The sequence below is a fragment of the Bicyclus anynana genome, chromosome Z (genome assembly GCF_947172395.1).
Source record: "Bicyclus anynana chromosome Z, ilBicAnyn1.1, whole genome shotgun sequence".
In the NCBI taxonomy this organism is placed as follows: Eukaryota; Metazoa; Arthropoda; class Insecta; order Lepidoptera; family Nymphalidae; genus Bicyclus; species Bicyclus anynana.
In genome coordinates, this window is record NC_069110.1 from 16,416,388 (window position 1) to 16,434,241 (window position 17,854).

The 17,854-nt window shown below is 35.0% G+C and overlaps 2 protein-coding genes across 5 annotated transcripts in view; one reads left to right on the top strand and one right to left on the bottom strand.

Moving 5' to 3' along the window:
* LOC112046330 (triosephosphate isomerase) overlaps nt 1-2,727 on the bottom strand; it is a gene marked incomplete in the record, with an annotated part of 4,086 nt that extends 1,359 nt beyond the window's left edge. The window contains 1 exon segment of the mRNA XM_052890685.1: nt 2,420-2,727.
* Nucleotides 2,728-5,848: 3,121 nt separating this feature from the next.
* LOC112046347 (ubiquitin carboxyl-terminal hydrolase isozyme L5) lies at nt 5,849-16,305 on the top strand. Of its 4 annotated transcripts, none has more exons than XM_052890666.1 (7): nt 5,849-6,077; nt 7,191-7,270; nt 7,935-7,998; nt 8,833-8,935; nt 10,570-10,809; nt 12,101-12,258; nt 13,553-16,305. In XM_052890666.1, the coding sequence occupies exons 2-7, from the start codon at nt 7,198-7,200 to the stop codon at nt 13,788-13,790; spliced, it is 876 nt and encodes a 291-aa protein (XP_052746626.1). In that variant the 5' UTR covers nt 5,849-6,077; nt 7,191-7,197; the 3' UTR covers nt 13,791-16,305. The 4 variants fall into 4 exon arrangements, with proteins under 4 accessions (XP_052746626.1, XP_023938740.1, XP_023938738.1 ...); XM_024082972.2 differs by lacking the exon at nt 5,849-6,077 and adding an exon at nt 6,306-6,424; XM_024082970.2 differs by lacking the exon at nt 5,849-6,077 and adding an exon at nt 6,497-7,071.
* Nucleotides 16,306-17,854: the final 1,549 nt, after the last annotated feature.

Below are 17,854 nucleotides of genomic sequence, written 5' to 3' on the forward strand. Positions count from 1 at the left end.
AAATCTAGACTTATTATGGGTTTTAAAATTTGTACTATCAATAGGCCCCCAAACAATTCAATTTACACACTATTCAAAACCTTTATTATTAAATTTATTTATTTTTTGTTAAATTATTGCATATGTACATGTAGTTCTCACTCAAAATTTTCAGCTGTCAAAAAGCATAAGACCTTTACAAAAAAAGGTGTTTTTGTTGATAACTTAGTCTATATCACATTTTAAAACTGTATGTAAACAGTACAAATTGTCTCCAATATTTGCCCAAGAGCTACCAGACTTTCATCATCATCGTATCAGCCGATGGACGTCCACTGTAGGCAATAGACCTCTTGTAGGAACTTCCAAGAACCACTATCCTGAGCCGCCTGTGTTCAGCAAATCCTTGTAACTCGCTTGATGTCATCAGGTGAGGGGTTGACCGGCAATGTGCTTTCTAGCTTTTTTACAAGACTTTGGGAATCAATGATGAAACTGTAAAAAATAAATAATAACCTAATACATACCTCAACATTAGGGTCCAGGGGCCCACTGTTCAAATTCTTAACTATCTCCGCAATCTGGTCCTTATCACTGTTCATCTTCCAGTTGCCACCAACAATGAATTTACGGCCCATGATTGTTTCTGAATTCTAAACAAAAAATAGATCATAAATAGCAAAAAATAAAAAATTAGAGGTTGTATTATTTTGTAAAGTTGTAGCCCAGGATCTGTGGAACATTTTTCAATTGAATACTATCAAGTTAATTTTCCGTAAGTAGCTTTATCTTGATCAGACGCTCAACTTTTTTATTTACGATTCTTGATTTCTTGATTCTGGGAGCTTACTGGGTTACCAGGTAATAAAAAATTCCGAATAATAACGAGATAAGGTAATACAATTTATAGGACATTTTGACTGTTTAGTTGTATAACTACTAATTAAGCAACAGTAAAAAAACATCGGTTGTTTTCATCAGTTTCTGGTAGCTACCAGAATTTGTGGTCTCAGGTATGCTATGTGTACTTATGAATGCCCTTTAACTTTTCGGAGATCAGTCTCCGGACCATAATTCGATCAAATGACTGCTTAGGATTTCTTTATATATGTGTCATCAATCTCCTATAAAAAAGGTGGATGCACAATCAGCAACCAAAAAACTTCCCCACTCAATGAGCGCCAAACAACTTCTTGGCACTCAATTCAAGTAGTCGCATTTCCAAATTTAACCTTAAACTCAATTCTTAAGGTTGAATTTTATTTAAATTTTAATTAAAAATTTAAAATTTTAATCTTAAGATTGATTTTAATTGAAAATTTTATTTTGCCTTAGTCCCATCTCTTTTGTCCCAAAGCAGTGAAAGAGATCTGTATCTCCAGTTGTGCAGCTTATTGACTAATCAATATGTGAAACATATTGTTTGGTATTTAAATATGATCATCAAGTAATGACTTTGGTTTGTCTGTGGATCTCCTCATTCCTGATTCAATCACGCAAAGAATCCCTAAGCATAGCTCGCTCCATCACCTGCTGTGACTTTGAGCCTTCTAACAAGGCCAATAACAATAACAAAAAAGTCATTGACATAGCTCAGCGACTCGCGAAGCTGAAGTAGCAATGGGCCGGCCACATAGTTCAAAGATTCGATGAATGTTGTCCCAAGGTGCTGGAATGGCGACCTCGCACCGGAAAGCAGTGTTGGGTCGAAGATATCAATCAAGGGTTGCAAGGAGCCGCTGGTTGCTAATGGCTCGAGACCGTGCTTGGAGGTCCATGCAAGAGGCCTATGTCCAACAGTGGACGTCTATCGGCTGATAAGGTAAGGTAAGGATCAAGTAAAGCCAAAATCATAAACAATAGTAGGTATCTTTACCTAACAGGATCCAGACCACAACCTAAGAGTCAACTTGAGACTAATTGGATGGTCGGTCTGCTAGAACAACAAAAATTGTAAAAAACAAGGGTATAAATAAACTTATGCTCCTCATGTTTTACTTCAGCAGCAGCAGTTGGTGATGATAATGTTTTTTGATTGAATGTTTATGCTACTGAGAATTAATTTCAGGCTCTGCTCTAGTAGGAAACTGCCTATTACTAAATACTAAGTTGTGTTAAACATAGACCAACTCGAACGAATATTCTAAGAAGGTATAAAATGGCGTCGTTTAAATACAGGTTGGCCCTCACCTGGCCCTGGCTGGCACTACTGAGACTTAAATGGGAACTGGAAATGGTGGAAAATACCTGCTGCATTACATTGAAAACAGGGAGCACCATTTTCGTCGGCGAAATAAATAAAAATTCGAAAAAATGGAGAGTTAGGTATGGGTATAGTACTTTTCTTTAGCCGGCTACCTAAGAGAAATGTAGTAATGAAAAATGTATTGAGGAGCATATGTTTTTTTGATAAAATATAAGCAATTAACAGGATACTTACATTTCCTTTCAGGCTCTTGGAAAACTATTAAAATATTCAGCCGCCTCGCCTATTGGTATTGATTTCAGAATTCAGATGTAAATTATCGATCGTGGAGGTGACCTCCCACTCCCAATCTAAGGTACGAAAATATGTTTTCTAACCTCGTTTTGAGAATATTTTTCAGGATATAATTTGTTATTGGCTGATATTTCTCAAATAATCCAAGCGTCCTCAGAACTAACCAATCAGAAGCACGTTCTTTTTGATAAGATTTCAAATCTATCAATTAGAACAAACCTATTCGAAATGACCCTTGTGACATTGAGAGATTTCAAACCACAGACTTCTATGTTAGCGGTTTTTTTTTTAATTTTCTCATTTAGAATTACTATACACTTTCAAACAAACATCCAACAATCCAACAAACTTAAAAAAGTGTTAGATTAAGTATAATCAATATTTAATATATTATTACTAATTATTCAGCCTATAACAAATACATAATAATAAAAATAATTTTTAAAAGTAAGAATTAAAAGTACGTATATTAAATTTATAAACTTTTCATATCAAATACACGCGATCGAATAAATTGTTCATTTGTTGGTAAGGTCTTTTGCCTGAAAAGCATTGTCTTTCGTCAAGTCATCGTATAGATTGTAAAGGACATTCTGGGAACGCCGGTCGCCTCTGATTACAGTTAGCGCTAAGGTTGGGGGACTTGGGAGTGTAATTGCAGGCCTCAACCACTAGTTGGTTGAAATGGGTGGCAGCACTATCGAAATAGTTTCGAGAGAGCTGTTTCATGTAAATATTGCTAATGAAGGTTTATCTAAATCTCTGTGAAGGTTCAAGCGTACAGAGCACGGCAAGCCCGTGACTTGTCGCAGAAACCACTTTTTAAGGTTTGCAGCATAGAATTGTAGGTACTTGTACCGAATCGTAAATCTATGGTTTGCAGCGACCTAAGGCCTACTTCAGACTACTTTAGTATTTTAGTCGAGTACAAATAATTTTTGGATTTACTGCCCAAAAATTCTTCGTACTCGTCTAAAGTATTACAGTAGTCTGTACGGCCTATATGGGTCGCTTTGGGACGATGGGCACCTACGATCTTCTAAAAATAAAATTGGCAGCACCTTTGTTTTTGATTTAGTTTTACTGTGGTTTCTTGTTTACCTCATCTGTGGTTTTATAACTTTCGGCCTATATGGACTTGTATCCAAGGCCGTAAAATAAATTTAAAAAAAGATGATTTTAGAGCCCCCACTCACTAGCAACTTTTAGTTGGCCGACTAAGTTGCCGACTATACTGATAGGTATAGCGATATATGACAGCTCACATCTACAGCAACTAAACCGCCGCAACTAATAAATTGGACGCCGATCGTATCAGAATAGAGATTCGCTTTCAATTAGGGGCACCAAAAGATGAACGTTTAAGCGTTTTTGTTAACTTTAAGTTTACTAAATAATTCCATATATAATCAAGATTTTACCAAATGAAATTGAAAAGTCTAAGTTCCTGATAAGTTATAAAAAAATGTAATTTGATTGCCTAATTTGGGGATTTACCTCAGCAATTGAACACTGAGCCTAAATTATGAACATTTTGTACTCTATATTTGAACTAATAATTTTATCATTCATACAGTGTGTACCAAAACCTTGTTCCTTGCAGGTGTGTTTTTATAATCGTATAACCCTCCCAATTACAAAATCTTATTATGAAAACGTCAATATGTAAGCAGTTTTTGTTTATTCTCAATACGCCTTATAAAATGGGCTCATCAAAAAATATTTTTAGCTTCTAAATAGATTTACAGCGGAATTACACAAATAATATCGGCGCCTTTGTCGGCGTTCGCACACGACGCTTTGCACTCGCCGCCAACCGTCTTACGACGCCGCGGAGCGCCCCGTCGCCCGCTCCGCTGATCAGACGATCGCTCGCGTACTTTCCTGCTAAAAGGACATACGTATTGAATCGCGCAATACCTATGTAAAATTTCTTACTCGAATGCAGAATATTTTAATATGTTGATGTGTCTCGGGCAATGTAACTGCAATTATGCAGAGGCGCGCCGACTTTATGTGGAGCTCTATGCGAGACCGGGAAACTCAGCATTGCCGTCGACAATGGCATTCCAACGCTTCCATATCCGTATGTACAATACTGGAAGTGTACACGGCCGGGAGCAACATCGTGTTGATGCAGGAAGACCCAGAATTCACGATGATAACATTGAGAAGCAAATCCTGGACATGTTTGGGGAAGTCAAAAGCTAAGTACACGCTCATTGGGGAGAGACCTAGGCATAAACCACATGCGTATATGAAGAGCCCTCAAGAATGAAGGCCAACATCCATTTCATTATCAGCGAGTTCAATCTCTTTTCGCGGACTACAAGCCTAGAATGGCTAAAGCAGATGAGTTCTCGACAAGGTCGCAGAGGATAGTGAGTTTTCGGATCACGTACTGTTCACTGATGAGTGATCATTTGCTAGTGAGCTGTGAGGGAATATTTAAATATGGATCACGGGGAACGGTGGATTGAAAGAAGTGGGCAAGTCATTTGACCTGCTGCCAGAGTGACCTCACACCATTGGACTTATTTCTCTAGAGTGCTGTGAAACAATCTCTTTTAAAAAAACGTGCGATACAGAGGCTGAAATGCGTTTGAGAATAGACGATCGGGATGTGCATGGTTAATAATTAAATGGCTAAGTATCTACTTTCATAGACCATTTTCTTAACTATGATAGTGTAAACACAACATTATTAAAACATAAATACAGCCGAACGTAGAACCTCCTCCTTTTTGGAAGTCGGTTAAAATAACAAACAGCTGAGTGATTCTGACGACAAGTGTTAAGTTCATGACCCTAGTTAGAGTAGTTACCTATTTTTCGGACAGCCCGTGCGCCGCGGCTGCCTTTCTTTGATAGACTTGTTTCATATCTCGCCGCAGTTATATTGCAGGGGTAAGAAATCATTTTCATTTTACGAATATTAATGATTTAATATTTTTTATTTTTTTAGTAATTTTTCCATATAGGTTGTTTTCCTATGTTTGAATGTCGATTCTGAAAACGCTCCTCATAGGAACAACAGAGTTTTTGGTACACACTGTATACTAGTCTATAATGTCCTATGATTATAAACCGAAAAAGCTAAAGATAAAAGTAGAAATTTTGTTTTTATCCGCTTACATTTTAGAAAATAATGTGCCTATGTTTGTATTTACACATATTGCGTACGTGTAAGTAGCGTAGTTTATTTTTTTTTCGGGATTTTAGCACAACCGTTCATCTAATGAGGTCCGTTCAACTTTTGGCGCCACTACCCTAACAAATTAAAAAGTTGCGTAACGAAGTTGTTATAGTTGCCAACTTAGTTGTTCGGTAGTCGGCCAACTAAAAATTGCCAATGAGTGGCCACCCTTAAAGATTAGATTATAGTCTACTAGTCTATGATCTAAAGTTTAGAAATAGAAATTCTGTTTACAATAATATTTATTTTACAAAAATTTTTGGTTTTGGATTTTCATTTTTCAGTTTGCTGAAGTGTGCCAAGTAGTGTCCGTGGTTGTGAGTTAGCATTAGCCGTACGATTTTTTCATACATTCAAAAGTTTTCTGTACGTTTTCTTCTAAAAGAAGAACATTAAAAAAAGGTAATTTTAGTTTAAATTCTAGTTTAGAAGATATTAAAAATCAATCATCACCATCTTATATTAGTGTATATCATAATAATTAAAGGGTAGAGAAGATTTTTTCAATATTCCAGCCATTTTAGTCACAAAATGTAGAGTACAAGAAAGACCTATTTCTGACTTGTCGGTGCGGGAACTTTAAGGTCTTCCCAGAAATGATACCGCTTTGCCTTTAGTTGCTCACCTATCAGTGTTCAGTACTTTTCTAGTAATTTAACGACGTGAATACCTCGCTCCGCCATCATTTTTGCATGAGCCTGTGCGGTATTGAGTGGCGTCAGGACGCTGGAGAAGCATCCAGAAACGCGGTACGGCGGGAAATCGAAACTATCTGTCTCGCACATACCGCGCCAATCGACGAGCGACTCTCAATCAAGTATAGGCGCTCGGCAAGCATTCGACCTTGTCCAGAAAGGGCGAATTCGCCGCGATTCTCTCGCGCGTATTACGCGCGACCGTTGCATTCACAAGGCGCGTATTACGCGCGAGCATTTGGGGAGGAATTCAGTATGAAACATAGAGTTGAACGCGCACTTGCTCTAGAGTTCGCGCGTTAACTGGACGTGGACGCAACAAGGCGTAGTAGTATCTCGACTCGCGCGCAATACGTGCGGTTCACGCGCGAGTCGACAGTCTGGCGTAGTGCACGGGATTTACGCGCGTATTTTGAATTCGCGTGATGCCTGTAGACGCGATGTATTGATGTCTACTACTTCGACAACGCGCGAATGAATTTGCGACGATACGATACGCGACGAATTCACCCCTTCTGGACAAGGACTTCGGTGCTTACTGCGTATTCCGAGCGAAACAAATCTGCACCAACAAGTCAGAAAACAGCCAAAGAATGATCAAGGAGCTGTAATTTAGACTTGTTGTTATGAGGGCCTACAATTGAAATATTTTACTACAATAACTCTCAAATGCGTTTGCTCATCTTCTAATTTGTTTGTTGGTAAATTGTACACTTTGAGAATTGCTCTAATATATACATGGTTTCTTTTCAGTTTATTTATCTAACTAAGACAGAATATAGATAGACACAAAATAATGTACCATGACTTGCTTTTATAGGTTAAAGATGGCTGCTGAAGATATTTGGTATACTGTTGAAGGCGATCCAGGCATATTCACATTGATAGTTGAGTTGTTAGGTAAGTACAACTTTGTCTCATCTCACAGGAATTGAGTGAAATAGTTCAATAATGATGATCACCCATTTAAATTCATCAGATATCCCCTTTAGAAATATAATGAAATGGAAATGAAAGAATTGTGAAATGGGAATAAGTTTCTCAAATTCTGAAGATAATTAGTATTTATTAAAATCCCTCACTTGGTCTTTACTTAAATTATAACATAAGATCTATAAGTATATGAATAATGATAAATTACATGTTAGTAGGTATTTTTTTAATCTTTACAAGATTGCCCTTGGCTACAACCATTATGATCATCACTTACAATCATCAGGTAAGTGATGATGTTGTCTAAGATGGGAGAACCCTTTTAGTTTCTACACATCATTGTAATGGAACGCTAAATGGCTAGTCAGTAAATCTGTGCCTGTAGGGTGTTATCGCTAGTTATTTCACACCTAATAATAATAATAATAATTAACTTGTTCTTAAATTAATGAAAATAAATTTGGTTAATAATCTTAGAAGCATTAGATTGGAATAACTTTTTTAAACAAAACAATACATTATTTAAAATAATTATTTATTTTAACAAAGAAAAACAAAGAAAGGCATTCCCAATGGAAGCAAATATGTCATAATTTATTACAATAATACTTCAATGTTCATTTTTGTTAAGGGGTAAGAGGTGCACAATTTGAAGAGTTATGGACCTTAAATAATGGCGTCCTTGAAAATCTGCGGTAAGATTCCTCATTTGATTAATTTAATACTATTTATTCTTCATTTAAGTTAAATAGATTTTTTTTAAAGTGAAAAAAATAAATTACCTTTCTAATCTAATCTAATCTACCAAATCTAATCAATCCCCATGACGCTTTAGTAATTGCAAATCTAGTATCCTGGGCTACCCTACTATGATGTTTTAATGCATCTTTGCACCCGAGCCGACACCGACAAGTTACAACCTGTCCGTCGTGATATGGTGAAAACAATTAATGCTCAGAACGCGTCATAGATTTTCTTCATTGTCACAACGCGCTGAGATCGAATAACATGTCAGCCACGACACGAATTTCGCTATTTGGTCTTTCTGTGTGTGTGTGTAGAGCCATAATACTAATTTCACCATGTGGATGTTGTGGTCACAGTAAAACAGCTGTTTTTCCGCTCATTGAGCGTTTTCGATCATGGAGCATAACATATATTAAATACATCATTAATAGAAATAAAAATGCTTATAGATATTTACGATAGTAATCATAATTAAGTTTTTTTTTGTCTGGAACAGCTAAACCAATTTTAATGGGACTTTCACTGGACGATAGTGGCAGATATAAATACTTTTTATCCTGAAAATACATGGTTCTTGCGGCATTTGTGTGGGAGTCCCCTAGTGTAGAACAGAGTTGTTATAGATACAGAAATTAATAAAGCCATCCTATGCCAGATTTACGCCTGACCTCGGTGGTCTGCTCAGATCAGTCAAATCTCATCAGGCTGTGAGAGAATAGGCCACAATTTGGTCAGAAAGATATAAATAGTATTCTAAGGTAATATATTAACAAATTTTTCAGACCTGTCCATGGGCTCATATTTCTCTCCAAATATGTGCAGGCTGGTGAAGCATCTAACCCAGTACTTACTGATGACCTTGAAGATATTTATTTTGCAAAACAAGTAAGAATTAAATTCTACTATAATAAATGAGATAATTAATTAATTTCTCTATAAATTTCTTGCAGCGGCTTTGCAGGTCTTTCACTCACTGTTCAAGTTTTAGATCTATTGTGATCGCCACTGACTGGTTGCACCTTAAATTTTTGCGGTACTTAGTATACATAGTAATACACATCTAAAGTCAAACTTGAAACTGAACTTTAAACTTTTACTTGGTGGAATGTTTATCAGCAAACATTTTTTTTTGTTTTGTTGTTCTCATGCGATTATTCAGCAGACTATGACCAGAGGTGTTGTAGGAAAATTTGCCAATTAGAAGCAAGATCAGATCCAATGACTCTGTGAACCATGTTTCCTGCCCATTGTCACTTTAGCTAAGCATAGTTCGTTCCATCGCCTGCTGAGTGACTTAGAGCCTTTTTATGAGGGCCACAGTTAGTGACCAGGTCTCGGATCCGCAAGTCATCACTGGCAACACGCACTGTCCGAAGACTTTCGTCTTCAGACACTAACGAATTTTGGACGAAAAGAGGTCGCGGAGTTTCCCGAACGTTGCCCAACAGAGTTGGATTCGGTGGTTTACCTCCTTCTCCACATAACAATATATAATATATATTAGGTATGTATGCTATACTTTGAGCAAAGCTACTCCCGCCACTAAGAGGGTCCCTGTCTTCTTTTACAGTCATGCCTCTCCATTCTCTTCTGAGTGACAGTATGCCTACCAGTTTCAATGCTCGGTACGCATTTCTAGATCTAGCAATCTATTTGTTAGCATAGAACAGATAGATTGCTATTAGATAGATAGCTCTTAAAGTCTTACTCTAAATCTTTCAAGAATTTCTAAATTGATGTTACTAGTTGTACCCCACAGCTGAATTCCGTTGGCCCAAGTTGATTTCAGGATGGGCTTGTACATTGCTATTTTACATTTCATTTGTCAAAATTGATTTACAACCTATCAGCCAATGTGGTGATATGTCTCTCATGTCTAGTGGTTTTCCGTTTAGTCAAAATGTGTTTTCGCCTAGTGAATTTTCGTTCGAGATGCATGTGCATAGTTGCATAGGTGTTTGCCATCTTCAGCTTGAGGCATTTCCTCAATGTGAAATTTTATAGAAGGGCAGGTTTTCGTTCTGCGCGTGAAGGTCAATTATGGACGGAGTCTCCTTGGTTGACCTTAATTCGCCATTTGTCTAGTCACTTTTGAAGAACGTCTGATGCTCGGCAGGATCCTCGTGTACCGTAAAAATAGCTGTATCGTCCGCGTAAGTTGCAGTCGTGGTATTAGCATATTGTGTTGACAGGTCAGCAGTGAATATGACATACAATACCGATCTGTAAAAATAAGATAGCTGTAATTTGGCATGTACATATAAATATATTAATCACGTCTATAAAATAGTAAAAAGAAAATTAAAAAAAAAATCAATTTTGGGGTCCCTTCCCCATGTGTAAAGAAAGATTTTTTTTCTCGTCTTTCCTATACTGTGTGATAGTGTGCATTACTATCGGCATTTTAATGGTTTAAAGTGCTCATTTATTTTACGGAACCCTACACGCACTTGACCGGATTTTTATTAAAAAAGTAAAATAAGTTTGGTTAAAATGCTAAACGTGTCCTTGTTTTACAGGTTGCTGAGAATGCTTGTGCAGCACACGCAATACTAAATATATTGCTTAATTGTGTTCATCCAGATATAGATATAGGTGAGGACTTGACGGAACTAAAAGAATCCAGTATGGTACTTAATCCGTATATGCGCGGCGTAGCTCTGACTAATTCAGAGACAGTAAAAAATGCACATAATTTTATGTCCACCCAGTATGAAGTGGATATTGAACCGGAACCCAATGCTAATATGCTGAATAAGGTGTGTTGCTTTTCTTATGTTTCTGATAAACGAACATGTTTGTATTGGATAGAAGCAGGCGTTACTTTGCGGAAGTTCATCGTGATTATATAATGATTTATTTATTTTGCTATCATCCGCGAAAATTCGGCGAACCCATGCGACAACGTCACCCAGGTCCGACAAAATACTCTCTACGTACGTTTCACCCCGAAACCGGAGCATCCTCAGGAGATGTTGACTCTACAACGTGCAATTGCACGACTTAAAAAAAAACTTTGCAATTGCACGTTGTAGAGTATTTTGTCGGACCTGGGTGACGTTGTCTCATGGGTTCGCCGAATTTTCGCGGATGATAGCAAAATAAATAAATCATTATATGAGCATGTTTGTTTTTATTATGTTTTCTATTTTATGTTCCTGTTTACCTATATATATATAAATGAATGCCACTGTTCGTTGTAATTTTATAACTCAAGAACTTGCTCACCTATCCAAACCAAATGTTTAGGCTTTGTTCAGACTAGTACATGGTTGATGTGAAGTTTGCACACAATCGGTCAAGCGATTCTACATTTATGACATTTTTTGTAACAAATGAATTCAGGGGTAGGGTAGTGTTAAGTAGGGATAGGGAAGAAGTGCACATAAGTCAAAGCGAAGGTTGACCGGATCCGCTAGTTATTTATATTATGCATCCTTATCATGTATGTATGTATGTATTGTGTGACAACTCTTTTAACGATTATTATCATGTTAATGAGAATAACCAGGACTGAAGAGCAAGGTGTGTTACACCACCAATTTTCCAAGAAAAGCTCAGTATATCATTTTCATTGTTTCATCACATTTATAAATTACCACCATTTTTTCAAACAAAAGATTTGCTCCAAAGGAGATGGTCCAAAATTATATGGAGCCTAGGATCAGTCGTTGTACCCTGGCGGATATAAAAGAAAATATTTTTTAAACTATTTTTGATTTTACAAATCTACGAATTTACTTTAATTTACATCAAATAATATTCATTCTCTCCCTAGAAATTCCACACTAATAAGGGTAATAATTGCGGATGACGTTTTCAATGCAGTAGTCGATTTGACGTTTGCTGTCAATTGTCATGTCATAGTTGCTTTAAGGGCGTCATCTTGATATAACTCAAAAACGGTGGTTTTTTTTTATTTGGTAGATTTATTCACTTACATACATTTTAATAAAATCCTTGTATTTTAAATTTTAATGATATGGGGTACAAGAGTGAACCTGAAATGGACCATCTCCTTTTAGTAATAAATCACGATTTATTTTACAGGACGATGATTCTTACCACTATATTAGCTATATGGAAATTAATGGTAGATTGTACGAGATGGATAGTTTTCGTGAGGGGCCAATTGATCATGGCCCAGTGTATGCAGGGCAGAACTGGCTAAATGTTGTTAGGCCTATCATCCAGGCTAAAATGAATATGTAAGTACATTTTTATTACCCCGATTTGATTACCCTGAATATTCGAGACTTTGTCTGCTTAAAATATTATAAGCAAAGCCATAAGCTTTCAAACCCATTTATTTATCATTACATATTACATTTTAACTATAACCAATGTACCTATTACTGCAATGATAACTTGAAAAGAAAAATTCAGCCGATTTCAATAACAGTTCCAGATCTTTTTGGTATTAATCTTGTGAATTAGGATGTTAGCAAACAACAAAAACATCAAAAATAACCATTAAATCTATTTTGAAGTAGCTATTACCTACTTTTCTTAAAAAAATTAAATCGAAATTGGTACATATTTGCTTGATCTACCTGAATACAATAGCTAATGATCCTTCTTATAAAGGAAATATGTGGCGATCCATTGCAAAAAATATTTTTTTTAAATTCCTCTTTGGATATCTAAAGCTATAGGATATCGAAAAACATTTTATAATTTTTAGATTATCTAAATCATGATTCAAAAACGGTACGTTTCTGTTCTTTTTGTTTTATTATTATATAATAGATTGTTACCAATCTAAAAACATAAAAACACATAATAATATTTCCTGTATACTGATCACTTTGAAGGCGGTGCCAATGTTACAATTAATGGGTAGACAAGCAGTCGTCCCCTGTTTTCCTACCCTTAGGGTTCGAATTGTTTTTTCATATTTATACGAGACCATTTTCAGAATAAAAACTTTCCAATAAACAATAACAAATCATCAAAATCGGAGCTGTTCTTGAGGACTTCGAGGGAAAGTGCTCTATTGATTCCACTATACTAATAAAAATAAAAACTTTGTGATAAATGTAATTTTTTTTTTCATTTAGTCAACTATACTAGCCTATAACGGTAACAAAGAGAAGCTGAATTTTACACAACATTGAATTCTACTAATATTATAAACGCGAAAGTTTGTTTGGATGTTTGTTACTCAATAAAGCCGCTACTACTGAAGCGATTTGGCTGAAATTTGGAATGGAAATAGATATTACTCTGGATTAACACAGGCATGCCTTTTATCGGGATAAAACTTTTTATCCCAAAAATCCATGGTTTCCCAAGATTTGCGAATTTGTTACTCTTTGACGCCTCGACTACTGAACCGAATTAACTGAAATTTGGTATTGAGATATATTATAGCGTGGATTAACATATAGGCTAATTTTATCCCGTAAAAATCCACGGTTCCCGAGGGATTTGAGAAAAACTAAATTCCATGCGGACTAATTCGCAGGCGTCCGCTAGTATTGAATAATTTTGTTGTTACAGATTTGTGGCTCAAAATTCAGAGTTCAAATTAATGGCGCTGGTATCTGATAGAAAAATGGTATATGAGCGTAAATTGAACCATCTAACGAATGATACGCATGGTGCGGACAATGAAGAAGTCTATTACGATGCATTGAATCTGCTGATGTTGATTGAGCTTGAGGAGGGAAAAAAACAAAATAACCTGTTGGAACTGGCATTTAGGCTACATAGACAGGAGGAGGTTTTAGAGTTTTAGAATTTAAACAATTTTTTTTATTAATAATAAGTTAATAAAAACAGGGGGCTTAAAAATAGGGCTATTCCATTATGTCAATTATCTTAATATAAGCATACCAACAACAAAATTTAGTTTTTTATAATCTTTGTTTAATATTGAAATATTTTTTTAAAATGATTTTTAAATTAATACTATTATTAGTTGGCCAAAACTTGTTCTCATTTTAAAACCTTTTAAAAGTGATTTAATTCATAAAAAATATACATAATATCATTGAATTTCAGTTAGCAATACCTTTGCAGATTTATTCATAGAGAAGTCTATGAACTAATCTGTAATCTAGTTACAAATTTGACTACTAAATAAATCTGTAATCTAGTTACAAATTTGACTACTAAATAAATCTGTAATCTAGTTACAAATTTGACTACTACAATATAAGATGAAGTTTTAAGATGTAGGTATTTAAGAAATGTGTTATTTTACGATGATGATAGACCATAGAGCATGGTTCACTTGTATACCTTATAGCGAATAAGTTTTATTTGATGTAAAAATTTACTATAAGATTGAGAGTAGCTTTTATGTACAGTGTATAACAATGGATAAGATTGTTTTTATAAAAAATGATTGTTATATTTAACAATACAATTTACAATATAAGTTATTTTTGTAAGATTAAATAATACGGGCCACATTTCAAACTTTCATAGCTTATTCGCAAGTTTTGTCTTTGCCATTTGAAAGACTAATAAAGAAACAAAATATAAGCTTACAATATCCAACGCTTTTCAGAAAATGGTCAAACTGGCCTCAAATGTTGGAATAAATTTTGTATTTACCCATCAGTGTCTTATTAAAAAGTGGACGCACAATCAGCGACCAAAAACGTCTCTACTCAATGAGTGCCAAACAACTTATTGGCACTCAATTCAAGTTGTCGCATTTGCAAATTCAACCTTAAACTCAGATTTTAGAGAGATTAGGATTTTATTGACTATATTTAAAGGCCTTTTAAAGGTATTATTTTCTTTACCAATACTACTTAAAATGTCAAAGCAGAATTGGCCAGTTATTAAGTGAAATATCCTACATGATTGTGCGTCCTTTTATTATAAGAGGTCAATGTATTTACCTTAAAATAACAATTAATGTAACTACTGTACCCTTGTAGGTTAAAATACCTAAATATACATATCTATAAATATATTTTATATAAAATGTAAATATAGAATTGTATGTTTCTAGCTAAATTGTTGTTTTAAGTGTATGTATTAGTAATAGTATCTTGTACACATTGCAAGGGTATCTTGGGGAAATCCATCTTAACACTATCATATTTCACTGAACCCAATAGTGTGAAGACTTAAATTTATCTTAAAGTTGCTTAAAAAATAAAAATAGCTTTATTACCTAGCTAAAGCTTTATTAGCTTTATATATTTATAAATTGTTAGTGGGTAGGTCTTATTATCTATGTTTTTTTTATATTATTTTAGTAATGTCAATTTATTCTATTGGTTTTAGTCATTTTTTAAGACTTTTTTAGTCTTATCTTAAACTTCTTAGTCTACTTTCATTATACTACTACTACTACGACTGCTAAATAAAGACTTGAAAATGTAGCTTTACAACTAGACTACAACCTTTCTTGATGAGTATGGATTACCATTGAACAAATTATGAACGAGGGTATAAATCACTAGTCATTTCACACCTAATTATAATTAATTTGATTTTAAATTAATGAAATAAATTTGATTAATAATGAACAATTACATATGGTTAATATATTATATTATATAATAACGTTTTATAAACAAACCATACATAATTTAAATTAAATAAGTTATGAAATGACATGCGTTTTCTACTTTCATTTCTAATTTATTTGTTTGTAAACAGTACTCATCAAGAAAAGCTGTACTATAGTTATGTACCCCCATTAGATTATATTCCTAAATCATAATTCTATGCTTACAACTAATTGTAAACCCCGGTAGGAATATAGTGGCCTTCCAATATCATAATTACATGCTTACAGTAATTGTATACCCCGGTAGGTGTATATCCCGGTAGGATTATAGTGGCCTTCCAATAAATTAATTACATACTTACAACTAATTGTATATCCTGGTATGATTATAGTGGCCTTCCAATAAATTAATTACATACTTACAACTATTTGTATACCCTGCTATGATTATAGTGGCCTTCCAATATCATAATTATATGCTTACAACTAATTGTATACCCCGGTAGGATTATAGTGGCCTTCCAATATCATAATTACATGTTTAAGTTGTTTAAAGCATAAATTGTTTTAAATATTTATGTTAAATAGACTATTATAATATAGGGTTGATTTCAGAATTTTTAATTTTAATTTTTTAATACTTACAGTACAGCTAACAAAGCAAGACAAAATTAATGTCCAAAGTGATCTTTACTATTAATGTTGACGGTTGACAATTAATGTTTATGTAGACTTTTGAGATTGATTTTAATAAAAATGTTTTTTAAAAAAAGTTATATATATGTTTTTTATTATTATTATCCTATTAAAGTAATAATATAAAACGCGAAAGTTTTTATGGATCTTTGTTACTCTTTAAAGGCCGCAACTACTGAATCGATTTGGCTGATAGATAATACCCTTTTTTTTTTACGTGGGGAAATCCTCATGGATACCTTCCCGCCACGGAGAGGCAAGAAGGTTATGTCGGACTTCAACCGACTAAAATCCCACGGTGTTCCGACTCGCCGCCTGATGACTGAGCCACGGGAACATTTCGTAAACTACCGCAACATAGATAATACCCTGGATTAACACAGGCTACCGAAAAATCCATGGTTTTTGAAAGATTTGTGAAAAACTGATGGTTATGATGGTATGAATGTTTGTTACTCATTCACGTTACGACCACTGATACTGAACCGAAATAAGTGGAATTTAGAATTGAAATGTATTTTATTCTGGATCAGAGATATGCTTGAGATACGCTTATATACTTGGTACTCTATACCTACCGACTCGTAAATCTATGGGTATAGGCATAGATTTACAATTCGGTACAAGGGTATAGGTAATTATTATATACTAGCGGACGCCCGCGACTTCGTCCGCCTCTTCAATCTAGCCCTAAGGGAGAGGCCACACGGTACGCGGCGCTGCGGTGTCTCGCATACATATATCAATGATATGACACACTGCGGCACCGTGTGTCATATCAATGATATGACACACGGTGTCGCAGAGTGCGGCGCCGCACTCGCGTCTCCCTAACCTGCCCAGGCCAGGAGTACCTACCTATGAAAAATAATTGTACCAACTTTCGTTAAAAATCCGTCGAGTAGCTTTTGTTTCTATAGCGAACATACAGACAGACAAAAAATTTACTGATTGCATTTTTGGCATCAGTATCGATCACTTATCACTCCGTGATAGTTATTTTGGAAATATATTTTATGTACAGAATTGACCTCTCTACAGATTTATTATATGTAAGTATTGATTAACACAGGAAAGGTAATTTTTATCCCGGTAAAAATCATGGTTCCCTAGGGATAATTGTTACTCATTAACGCCGCAATTGAACCAATTTAGGTGAAATTTAAAATAAAGATAGATACATATTACCCTGGATTAACACAGGCCACTCTTCCTGAAAAAAAAACCATGTTTTTTGCGAGATATGCGAAAATATGTAAGTACAGAATGGTTATGATGGTATTATGTAGGTACCGACTGCTGAATTTGGAATCGAGGTAGATTATAGTTTTAATTTACACAAAGGCTTCTTTTTATCTTTATTTAAAACTAGTGGACCCGATCAAGCTTTGTTTTGACATAAGTGCACTTATTCTCTATCCCTACTGTACCCTTCTATACCTCTACCCCTACCCTACCTCTACCCTACCCCTACCCTAGCCCTACCCTACCCCTACCCTACCGCTTGACTCTTAAACGTTTGTATGGGAAATAGAAAAGGGCAGTTTTTAGGGTTTTCCCGGAAATGATTTGATTTTTTCTCACCTTTTAAACCTTCCCTATACCTCCACGAACATTTCAAGACCAAGATA

What these genes read in the sequence shown, in the direction of transcription:
- LOC112046347 (XM_052890666.1), top strand. Translation starts at nt 7,198, where the DNA reads ATGGCTGCTGAAGATATTTGGTATACTGTTGAAGGCGATCCAGGCATA. An exon ending in GGCGTCCTTGAAAATCTGCG is followed by an intron (nt 7,999 to 8,832) that starts GTAAGATTCCTC and finishes CAAATTTTTCAG; the next exon opens with ACCTGTCCATGGGCTCATAT. An exon ending in ATGCTAATATGCTGAATAAG is followed by an intron (nt 10,810 to 12,100) that starts GTGTGTTGCTTT and finishes TTTATTTTACAG; the next exon opens with GACGATGATTCTTACCACTA.